Source organism: Crocuta crocuta, unplaced genomic scaffold (genome assembly GCF_008692635.1).
Source record: "Crocuta crocuta isolate KB4526 unplaced genomic scaffold, BGI_CrCroc_1.0 scaffold167, whole genome shotgun sequence".
Classification (NCBI taxonomy): domain Eukaryota; kingdom Metazoa; phylum Chordata; class Mammalia; order Carnivora; family Hyaenidae; genus Crocuta; species Crocuta crocuta.
In genome coordinates, this window is record NW_027532406.1 from 5,650,309 (window position 1) to 5,662,593 (window position 12,285).

The 12,285-nt window shown below is 47.4% G+C and overlaps 1 protein-coding gene across 1 annotated transcript in view; it reads left to right on the top strand.

The window, feature by feature from the left end:
• NPFFR1 (neuropeptide FF receptor 1) overlaps window positions 1-1,191 on the top strand; it is a 6,285-nt gene extending 5,094 nt beyond the window's left edge. Inside the window, 1 exon segment of the mRNA XM_077778499.1 lies at window positions 1,165-1,191. Within this exon segment, the coding sequence (XP_077634625.1) occupies window positions 1,165-1,191 (27 nt within the window).
• Window positions 1,192-12,285: the final 11,094 nt, after the last annotated feature.

The following is a 12,285-nucleotide window of genomic DNA, read 5'->3' on the forward strand; positions in this document are numbered from 1 at the left end:
GGGTGGCCCACCACGGCTCGGCCGGGGAGCGTCCTGGCTGCTCCCACCTGCCCCTCACCATACCAGCGTGGGATATCTGAGTGGGATGGGGAGTGTGGGCCCTTGAACCTGGGGCCCCCGACGGGACACGGGAGGCCCGGACACGATAGCGGCCAGGTGTCGTGTCAGAAGACCGGGCGTGCGCCTCCCTTTAAAATACAGCTACGAGCTGTACCTTCTCTACTGCCTTCCCCCTTGCGGGGAAGGAGCTAAATTTCCACTACACCCTTCCTTGTGGGGGACTCCACACACACCCTCTCACTGAATCCCGACACGACTTTAGGAATCAGTTTTCTGGTACCCCTTTCTCCAGATGTGAAACTGAGGACCAGAGAGGAGGTGAGGAGGTGAGCCTTGGCGGGGCTCTCAGCTGGAAATCTCCCAGGAGCCCCACTCCAGTGCCCGTATGGCCATCTGCGGCCATCTCCAGAAGGGCCCGTGAAGGTGGGGCCCAGTGAAATGGGTACATCCTAATTCTGCAGCTGGGAAGGACGGAAAAGCATAATTGTCCCATCCATTTGATGCTTTGTGTCCATGTCCCGGGGTCTCTTATGTATTACGGAGTCCACTCCACCTCACCCTTTCTGGGAGAACCCGCTGTGCCCTTCCAGCCAACTCTGTGTAGCTGTGCCTTGTTTGTTCCAAGAGGTATTCTGGGCTGTTCTCTTCTCCCCGGAGAGCTACAAGGGGACGTCGCATCTGAGCAGCTGCAGAAGGAGTGTCAGTTGCAGACCCTCTGGGTCTTGCTCTTCGGGTCTGAACCCAGAGAAAAGAGGAGGCCTCTCCACCATCACAGGCTCAGGCAAGACCTTACCAGGCGACAGGCAGCTGCATGGCCACAGGGAGGCCTCAGTTTATTTATTCGTGGACAGGAGGAAAGGAAAGCACAGTTGCTACTCACAGCCTTTGGAAGGACATCAGCCCAGTGGAGCTGCAAGCACAAAATCTTCTCAGGGCCCTGCTTCTCTGTTCCCTCGGGGCTCTGAAGGGAGGTAGGCCAATCAAAGCTGGGTGGCCTTTGGGGCCTCCTGGACGACACACATTAAACCCCTCTCTGGCACAGAAACTTGTCCTCCGAAAAGGGGCGGGGACCAGGGGGCCCTTGTCTTTTTGGCTCTCACCCAGCACACTTGCACCACCTTGAAGAAATGAGGCTTCTCTCCAGGAGATGGGAGGAAAGGGGCTCTCCTCAGTGATCTCTGCATGGCCCCGATAATCTGAAGTGAACTGGACGTTTCCCCCCTCATCTCTATAGAAAACACAACGTTGCCGGAATTTTAGTACATCGCAAATGAACATTTCCAGGGCTCAGGCCAGAGAAGGCAGCCCTGCGGCTTGATGGCCTCTGTAGTAGACAATGATTTAACCCTGTTTACTCCACTCTAAGTCCTGGACATCGGAGCAGAGGAAAGTTCCAAAGTGGTTGCTCAGTACGTTCTCCAGGCTGGTCTGCAGACACTCTCATTGGACCCATGTGAGAGGTTGTTGCCATTTCACAAAGTAACTGAGGCCGCAAGAGGCCAAGGTCACAGGCCACAGAGCGGCAGGATGTGGATCAGAATTTGCCTTCTGATGGTTTCTGCCCACGCTGCATCCTGCCTCTCAGGGAAGGTGGATGGGGCATAATGGGAAGGAGAACCGAAGTTTCTGCGAAGGTTTCCTTCCTGATGGTAAACCAGAACACTGGTGGAGCTAGAATCCCTCCAAGCTGTCAGTGTGGGAAATGGGAGTCTATTGTGTCTACTCTTGTAACATCTGGACTGAGCTGTTCCGTGCACTATATCCGTACCCCGTGTGCTGAGCGGGCTGCCAGGAGCCACCGTGACCCCACCCAGGTCCAGGCGTCTGGGGGTGATGGATGCAGGTCTTAGGAGAGGGTATGCCATGCCGTCCCTCCTTAGCTAGTGCATGTGTGGGCCCCATGTCTGGTGCTTGGTGTTTAGTCTCGCATAGGCCAGCGAGTTCCCAGCTGCTTACTGTGAAGAACTCTGTCTCCAGGCTCTAAAAGTTGGCCAGAGAAAGGGCCATCTCAAACCCAGATGCTTGTCCCTGTGGCTGGGTGGGACCTGTCCAGAGACGCTGTCTGGTCTTTCCACCAGGGCGTGTTTCTCCTTTAGCATGGCCTCCCCCACCACAAAGTCACAGCCTTTACAGCTGGAGGAGATCAGAAGGCTCAGCCCAGCCAACCTTTCCACCAAGGCCCCTTTGTATTATTTCCCCCAAAGATGCCATGCTTCAAAGATGGGGCCTGCCAGAAACGGCAGTAGGCATAATTCATATCTTTTGCTGTTGATTTTCTTTTTAAAAATCAATCAAAGGCGAGGCCAGCCCATTCAGAGATTGGATCTGCATGGTAACAAGCCGGCCTTTATGCTTTCATGAGGGGGTGAGGCCTTGCGGGTATGTGTGGAATGTTTGTTTTTTGTGTATGTGGTAAAATATACACAACATAAAACTTACCATTGTTCACACATCTACGGGTACAGTTCAGTGGCCATAAGTGCATTCACACTGGTGTGCAACTGTCACCACTAGAGATTTCCAGATTTTTTTTTAAACATCCCAAACTGCACCTCGGTACCTATTGAACGACAACTCCCCATTTCCTCCCAGCCTCTGGTAACCACCATTCTACCATCCGTGTCAATGAACCTGACCACTCCAGGTACCTCGTGCAAGTGGACTCAACCAGTATTTGCCCTTTTGTGTCTGACTTACTTCACTTAGCATAATGTCTTCAGGGTTTATCTATGTTGTAGTGTTTGTCAGAATTCCTTTCCCTTCCCTTCCCTCCTCCCATTTCCCTTTTATGAGAGAGAGAGAGAGAGAGAGAGAGAGAGAGATTGAATCCCAAGCAGGCTCCATGCTGAGCATGGGCTCAATCCCACGACCACGGGATCATGACTTGAGCCAAAATCAAGAGTCAGATGTTCAACTAGCCGAGGCACCCAGGCGCCCCTGGAATCTCCTTTTACTGAAGGCTGAATAATATTATATTGTATGTATACACCACATTTTGCTTATCCATTCATCCACTGGGTGGACATGTGGGCTGCCTCCTTATTTTGATTACTGTGAATAATGTGTGGAGTTTTATGATACTGGAAGTCGTTCCTGAAAATAATGCCTGCGTGACCCTGAGGACAGACAGCTCCGGTGGGGAACTCAGGACCTCTCCCAACTCAGCACTGATGGATGACAGAAGCAGAGGCTCAAGGGAAGCTGTGACCCATCTCACTTCCCTGTGCCCACCCTGCTGTTCCGAGCTTCTGCTGGGCTTTTTCTTCTCCGCCAGAGTGGCTACAGAGTTGTATGTTCCCTCCATGGGATGATATCTTATGAAGCTATTTTTATAATCATAGCTTTCTTATCCTCCCTGGAGTCCTGTGTCCCAGTACCTGGGCTGTGTCAGGAGCCCTGTCCGGCCACCCTGAGGCACACGAGAGTAAGCAATGCAGACTTCTTCTGACATGCCGTCCTTCGCCTATGGGCTGGTCTCCTAAGGTAACTGCCCTTTCACAGGCGGAAAGTCTGAAGGTGAATTGGATGTGTCGTGGGCGAAAAGGGCCAGAGGCCTGTTGACACAGAGCACCCTCAGCCCGGAGGACACCGGGAGGGACTCTGTGTCCCATCCTGCCGTGTGCAGCATGAGCGGTCATTCTAATTGTGGGTCTCCGCTGATGAATGGCCTCTTGACTTCCCCAAGACCATGCAGCACTCAACGGACCAATGTGAGCTGGAGGCGGGTACCTGGCCTGGACCCCACAAACCACAGTCTGCCCGGCCCTACGCTGAGGACTTTTCTTGGGGCCTGGGAGACACACGAGTTGATTTGGGTTGGATGGAGGGCGGAGCTGGCAGAGGAGGACGCGAGCCCCCTATCATTAGTCTACTGTGTATTCATCCAGAAATCCAGATGAGAGCCAAACCTCTCTCTGGATGGACAAAGCATTGCTATTAAGCTCTGTACCTTTTTGCATCCGTTTCCTCGGCTCACCCCTGAGAAGTGCCACCGAGGAAAGATAGATGAGAAGGAGGTAACCCAAATGGGCTTCATTACAAGCAAACAATGTTGAATCGACAATAGATTCCTTGTTGAATAACCCAATTATTTATGCTTACGGCAGCTTATTGTTGGTGCTTTCTCTCTCGACACAAACACTCCATAATCGTTGTGGAAATTTTACAAAATGGAGATAAGCAAAGAGAAGAAAAGAAAAACACCCAATGCCCATCACAAAAGATAAGCATAAAGTCATCTTCAACTTCTATATCTTGACTTATATAGTCAACATATATAGCCACATGTTTTAAAATTTTGTACCATCTTTATTAAGGCGTAACTCACATACGACGAAGCTCACCTATCGTCATTGTGCACTTTGATGAGTTTTTGCTTTGTGCACAGTTATGTAACCAGCACCACACCCAAGATATTTCCAGCACCGCCCCCCCCCCCAAGTTGCCTTGTGCCATATTGTAGTCAACCCTCTCCCTCACTCCTGGCCCCAGATGAACACCCTTCTGATGTCAAAATGTTATACACCCAGAGCCATACGGTGTGTGGCTCTTTGGGTCTGGTTTCTTTCACGTAGCATGATGTTCTTGAGCTTCACGTTGCAGCAGGTATCAGTCCTTTGTTCCTTTTTATTGCCAAGTATTATTTCATTGTTTGGCTCTATCACATTTTATTTCTCCGTTCATCAGTTAATAGACATTTGGGTTGTTAGTCAAGTATGGATTTATGTATTATGAATAATGCTCCTATAAACGAAGTCATAGACAAGTCCTTACAGTACACAGGTTTTCAATTGGGTAAATACCGTGGGGAAATACCTAGGCATGGGTTTGCTGGGTTGTAGCTAAGTGTAGAGTTTAACCATATAAGAAACCACCAAAGTATTTTCCAAAGTTGCTGCACCGTGTTGCACTCCCATCAGCAGCCTACAAGTGTTCCAGTGGTTCTTGCTAATACTTAGTACAAGTCTTTAAAAAATGTTCCTGATGGGGGCGCCTGAGTGGCTCAGTCGGTTGAGCATCTGACTTCCGCTCAGGTCATGATCTCATGGTTCATGAGTTTGAGCCCTGCCTCAGGTTCACTGCTATCAGCATGGAGCCCGCTTTGGATCCTCTGTCTCCCTCTCTCTCTGCCCCTCCAGTTCTCATGCTCTCTCAAAAATAAAAAGTAAATATTAAAAAGAAAAATGTCCCTGACGTAGGTGCCTTGAGTAGCTCAGTCAGTTAAGTATCTGACTTTTGATCTTGGCTCAGGTCATGATCTCATAGTTCATGATTCATGAGCTTAAGGACTGCATCAGGTTCTGCATTGGCAGCGGAGCCTGCTTGGGATTTGGTCTCCCTCTGCCTCTGCCCCTCCCTTTCTCGTGGCTACTCGCAAGTGCTCTCTCTCTCTCTCTCTCTCTCTCTCAAAATAAATAAACTTAAAATTTTTTTTAATTTTTAAAAATGTCCCTGATGATGTTGGGGATCTTTTCATAGGCTTGTTGGTCATTCTATATTTTATTGCAAAATGTTTTCAAGTCTCTTTTAAAAATATGATTGTATCAGGCGCCTGGGTGGCTCAGTCGGTTAAGCATCTGACTCCGGCTCAGGTCATGATCTCACGGTTCGTGGGTTCGAGCCCCACGTCACGTTCTGTGCTGACAGCTAGCTCAGAGCCTGGAGCCTGCTTCAGATTCTGTCCCCTCTCTCTCTGACCCTCCCCTGCTCACACTGTCTCTCTCAGAAATTAATAAAAACATTTTAAAAATTTAAAAAAATAAAAATATGATTGTATGGTAGAGACTTTAGTGCAAAACTGTGCCCTAAATCTAAGAGCCACTTAGCACTAATAGATGATTTTTAAACTCATCAAGAATGGGTTTAAAGCAAGGTAAGTAGGTGGAACATGGTAGAAGAGGGAGGGCTATTTTAATAGGTGATTAGGAATGGCCTCTCTGGGGGAGGTGACAGTTGAGTACAGATACGAAGAAAGCGAGGGAGAGCAACCCATTTGAACAGCTGAGGAAAGAACAAGCCAGACAGAATAGCACTTGCAAAGCCTCTGAGATAGAAAAGGGTTAATGAGAAAGGAATGCATGCATATCCAGTGGTAGTGCATTTCCAGAATTTACTGGGTCCCGTTTACATTTACCCAGTGCCCGTTGAAAGCCAGGCATGGTACTGAGAGCTTTTGTCTGATTTCTCCCAAGACAATAACCTCCATGAGGACAGGGACTATGTCTATTTCACTCACCTTTGTAGACTCAGATCTGGGTGCACAGGAGGCACTCAGTAAATGATTGCGGAACGGATGAAGTAATAAGATAAACAAGTATTTATTACTATTCCCATCTTATAAATGGAAAACTAAAGTCTCAGAGAAGCTAAGTCACTTACTGAAGGTCGCCCATAACTAGATGGTGGTGAATCTGAGACTCAAATCTTGGTCCTTCTAACCAGAAAGCACAGGTTTTACAAATCCCCCGAGCTGCTGCGGATTCTCCTTCCCATATTTGGGAAACTGAGGTTCAGAGTAAAACAGAGAGGCTTGATGGAGGTCCCCCTGGAATCCAAAAATAAAACTAGCCAGCCACAGGCTCCAGGCTGCTGTTTTGGCCAGAAGACCACATTTCCATCACATTCAGTGGCTTCCAAAAATTTGAGACGGAAGGAGTACCAGCAGCTTAATTAAAAGGTGAAAATTTAGTTTGATCCCACACCACGTGAGGCCTGCACGAACTGAAAGAAATCATTGGTCTGACTCCCCTGCCTTGCGCTCACTGATGAGGCAGAAGCTGTCCATCTGGCCGTCGTGTCTTGCCTTGAGTTGTCTGTGTGCTCCGTTAGCTGCAATGCCCAGGCCTCTGAATCCCCGTCATTGACAAATACTGCTGTTGTCATGTGCAAGCAGAAGCAGCAAATTAATGTGGGTGGAAAAATCCAAGCTTAGTGATTTGGGCAAATTAGTTTATCTGTCACATAGCCAGCAGAGGTGTTAAATCACTCTCTGTTTGGGGAGCGATCACTCCCCACTGCCTCTGTCTTGCTCTCTGCAGGGAGGTTGGAACAGCCAAAGCCAAGCTGTGTTAGTGACAGAGCAATCCACATTACCATGTTTTGACCACCCCCAAGAAAGAGTGTTTCATGTAGCATATTTGTTCATTCACAGTGCTGCCTGGAGGTCTTTTGAAGCCACCTCTAATGATCAAAATCACCCCTTCATTCTCCTTTGGTCCATGTCTTTGGAAAATGATTCTGTGACCTATGCTATAAATGATGTAAAATAAACTCATTATGAAAGGTGTGTTTACTTTCTACTTTCCATCGCATGAGGAGCTTTCCCTCTTTTGCATCTTTACTGTGAATGAAAAGTTTCCAGGCAAATAGTCATCCCCTCAACATAGGTAGACAGTGGGCTATGTGATCCCCGACATAATTGCAGTATTCCCATTCTACAGACGGGAAACTGAGTTGCATGGAGGCCAAGGCACTTCCTTGAGGTTCCCATATCTTATAAGTGGGGGAGTCAAGACAAAGTTTCAGGCTCTGTGTGTGTTCCAATCCAGCGTTCTTGACACTTCACCGAGTTACTTACTTGGTTAGCTCCCTACTTCTAAGCATACGTGACAAGTTTAGATAACACTTAGCTCTGTCGTGTATGCTCAACAAACCTAGTGTCTGTTGACTCTGGGAACATGGACCTCTCACAGTCCCGTAGTCAGAGACAGAAAAGAGAGCAACTGTAATGCGGTATAGTGCTTGTTACAACGGGATATCACGGTTGGCCAAAGAAGTAATGGGAGAGGCTGAGGTGCATCAGAAAAGAATTCCCATAAGAGGCTTGAAATAATTCTTAAAGACCAGAATAGAGACAGCCAGGTGGACAGGAGGGTTTGAAGCAGGGCAGGGATGCACCCAGATCTTCATCTGTTAAAGGTTACACTGGCAGCAGGTAGAGAGTGACTTGGAGGGAGATGGAGCTGGACACCAGGGAGGTAGGAGGTATTTGGGGGAATCCAGGTGAGATATCCTGGGATTGGCTGAGGCACTAGGAATGGAGAAGAGACATCAAGTTCATGGATGTTTGAGAGCTCACCTCAATATTTTCTGATACCTGCGAGGACGTGGGAGAATGGGCCATCATTCTGCGATACTTTTAGTTGCCGGTAACCAGTGTAAACTAAAGGTGTGCAAGTTAGTGAAGACGGTTGGTCCATCCAGAAGCTCGACAATGTCACCAAGGACCACGCTGTCTCCATTCAGCTGCGCTGCCATCTACAGTGTGAGCTTGGCCCTCAGTCTGGCTTCCCTCATGGTACAGAATGCAGCTACCAGCAGTCAGAGTTGCGTGCTTTTTTTTTTTACATTGAGAGAAAGAGAAGGAATATTTCTTTTCATGTCTTTCTTCTAAGTCATGAGAACAAAGTAACTTCTCAGAAGGAGGCAGAAAACTTATATTGGATCATATCAGGTCAGGTATCCGTTCCTGAACCAGTCCCTTGGCCAGGTTCTGAATCTCATGTTCTTTGATGGGGTTCTAGAACAGTTAAAGGGGATCGGATTTGGGGTGACTGGATGGCTCAGTCGGTTAAGCGTCTGACTTCAACTCAGGTCATGGTCTTGCAGTTTGTGAGTTTGAGCCCCACGTTGGGCTCTGTGCTGACAGCTGGGAGCCTGGAGCCTGCTCCTGATTCTGTGTCTCCCTCTCTCTGTGCCCCTCCCCCACTCACTTGCATGCTCTCTCTCTCAAAAAGAAATGTTAAAAAAAAATTAAGGGGATAGGATTATAATGACTGATTTATCCAAATCGAGCCCATTGCTGGAACGAGCGTCAATCTCCAATCTAATTAATCTGGGGAGGGAATGACAGATTGATGGGAAGTTGTATCCATTAGAATGTCTTTCAGTCCACAAGTAACATAATGCTCTGCATCATACTGTTCTAAATACAGCAAAGTCAATTTATTATATTAACTATTAGTCAAATATATAAGTCAAAATATAGTAACTATTACTAAGGTCAATTTGTTATCTTTTCACGAGAGGACTTAAAACAGGAAAGGTGCAGGGTTAATTAAGGCAGCAGCTCAGTGACATCAAGACCCAAGATCTGTCACTTGGCATCTTCCTTTTGGGTACATTAGTGTTACCTGCAGCCTATCTCCCTTCTAGATTGTAAGATAGCCATGGTCGGCAAATTCCAAGACAATGTGTAAAGGAAGAAGAGCATCTCTCATAGAAGCAAGAGAACCTTTGCCAGAAGACCCTACCACACCTCCCCTTAGATTGCACTGGTAGAATTCTGTCACTCATTTACAACCAAACTAGCCATTGGCAAGGGGAACAAAACCCTCCCCTGGCTATGTGATGGCACCTCATTTCCCAAAACACGCCACACATGGGGTGGGTAGATGCAGGTCTGCACAACAGAGTCCCATTGGTAAGGAGAAAGAGGAGGGAACAGGCGTTAGGTGGGCAACCACCAGTGACTGCTCCAGGAAATGGGCTAGGAGGAACTTCTGGGCTGGATGACTGTGTAGTTCAGGTGCTGTTAAGTGAGAGAGAGGGCTCAAGAGAAAAAAATGGTAGGCTCATTTCTGGACTTGGTGAATAGGAGATGCTCATGTACCAGCCAAGCTGAGAAGTCTAGAAGACAGCTATATTGTTGATCTTCCCTTTCTTAAAAAAAAAAAAAAAAAAAAAAAGTTTATTTATTTTGAGAGAGAGAACACATGCAAGCAAGGGAAGGGCAGAGAGAGGGAGAGAGAGAATCCCAAGCAGCCTCTGTGCTGTCAGTGCAACAGCCCAACAGGGGGCTCCATCCCATGAACCGTGAGATCATGACCTGAGCTGAAGTAGGAAGCTTACCCGATTGAGCCGCCCAGGCGCCCCACCATCCCCTTCTTCTTAAAACCCCATTTCTTTCTCTGGCTTCCAAGACACTGTACTTCCTGTTTTGTCTCCTACCTCTCTGGCATTCCTTCTTTAACCCTTTCTTGGCACTTCTTCTGCCATCCATCCCTGGAATATTGAGATTCCTCGAGGTTCTGTTCTGGGCCTTCTGCTATTAAAAAAAAAAAAAATTCTAAGGTCGCCTGGGTGGCTCAGTTGGTTAAGCATCCAACTTCGGCTCAGGTCATGGTCTGGAGGTTTGTGAGTTCGAGCCCTGCACTGGGCTCCTAACAGGGTGGAGCCTGCCTGGGATTCTCTCTCTCCCTCTGTCTTTGCCCCTCCTCTGCACGCTCTCTCTCTCAAAAGGTTCAGTCAAGCTTCCTTTCTCTTCTGAGTTCCAGGCCTCATATCTAAGCACTCACTGGACTTCTCAACCTGGACTTTGGTCTCCACTCACCCTGCAAAACCTCTGTAAGGTCTTCTCCATGATTTGTCACTGACAATTTTGGACATTTTTTTTCCTGTCTTCTATAACGGACTATGCAGACTTAACTTCAAGCTGCCTCCTTATCCAGCTCTATTGCTATCCTGGGCCCCTGTTGTCATGTCCATCCATTCTTTCCTCTCTCCCCCTGCTCTGCTGTATCTGTTGTGGGCAAGGGGCAGGGGCCAGTAAACCTCCATAGACTAGGTTTCCCAAACTCCTGTGTCAGAAGAATATAAGATTATATTATTGTTCCCAATTACTCACTCTCTTCTCTGAAATAGGAGCATAGGACCCTTTATTACCAAGCTCCTTATAGTGCCCCCCTGCAGGTAAATACATCTCTCTGTCCCCTTGGCATCGGGCCTGGCTACATGACTTGCTTTGGCCGATGGAAAGGGAACAGAAGTTCAATATCAACTCTGACCAGAAGTTCTAGGAGCCACAATGTGGTTCAGCTGTTTCTCTTCTCCCTTTACCATGAGACCAATATAAGAGCTGTTCCCTCCGTCAGGATCCCAGAATAACAGACACCGGGAGCAGAGCCAAAGCCAATCTGTAGCCCTGACCTGTAATCTGAGGGAGAAACGAATGTAGTGAGATTTCAGGGAGAGGGGGAGGGCTGTCTGTTAATACCACGTTATCTAGAAAAAGCTAATGGAATGATTGGTGCAAGTTACAGAATGCCCTGCTTAAATATGTGCCATTGGCCTTAGGTCCTAGTGGTGGACAGCAAGTGGTGTAGCCTTTGATCATTTAGAAGGCAGATTCTGTACCAAATAGCTTGTGAGTTTAGGCAGAAAGGTCGGGAAACAGACTGTTATGAGTGTGACTTGGTTGTTTTTAGGTGCATTGGATAGGCTACTACAAGAATGGGATGAGCTCAGAAAAGAATTGGCTGTTTTGTCAGCAGAGATTAAAACTCAGCCTTGGGGGGAGCACCTGAGTGGTTCAGTCAGTTAAGTGTCTGACTCTCAGTTTCGGCTGAGGTCATGATCTTGCGGTTGGTGAGATCAAGCTCCACATCAGGCTCTGTGATGACAGTGCAGAGTCTGCTTAGGATTCTCCCTTTTTCTCAAATAAATAAACTTAAAAAGAAAACCAACAACCTCAGTGTTGGGACAGAGGCCAGATCAAGGGCATGAGCAGTGGCTCTCAGTAAGTCCTTTGTTGGATAAAGTGGCTCTTAGTAGACTAAGAGCAGGGCTCTCCAGTGGCAGCTTGGTAAGTTCAAGTTACCTTAGCAGTTATGCCTAGAGAGAGGGGTACGTCTTAAAAAGAATTATATGTATGGTAATTTGCACATAGAACTGACCTGAATCAGGTAAAATGCTATTCAAAGTTGAAAGAGAGGTGCACAGCCAAGATACATCAGCTTTGGTTAAAAGATATGATTGCGGGAGACCAACATTTGGGCTCCAAAATTTCTGTGGGCAAGATGGAAGCTGAGACAGCTGCTCACCCCCCAAGAAGTCAAAAGTTATGAAGAGCAGGGGCTCCTCCCAGGGACCTGAATTGCAACTTAATCAAGGAATGTTTCCTACACCCCGCAGGAGTCTGGAATTCTAAGAACCAGTGATGGTTACTGAGTCTCTCATTTTTTCTTTTGATGAATAGAAGTTTTTATTCAGTCTTGGTTCAACCATTTCATATAAGATATAGACGCTGGCGGGCAGTCGATAACATTTATTTGCCCATTAGTCTCTGGATTAAGAGGAACCCTAACCCTATCTGGACATAATACATGTCCATATACATAATATCATGAGCTATTAAGCTCTGACCTTGATGTCACGAGTGGTTGAAACTTTGGGGTGTCACTCTTTGTGGGAAGAGTGGGTATATCTTTCAGGCAAAAAAAGAGAGAA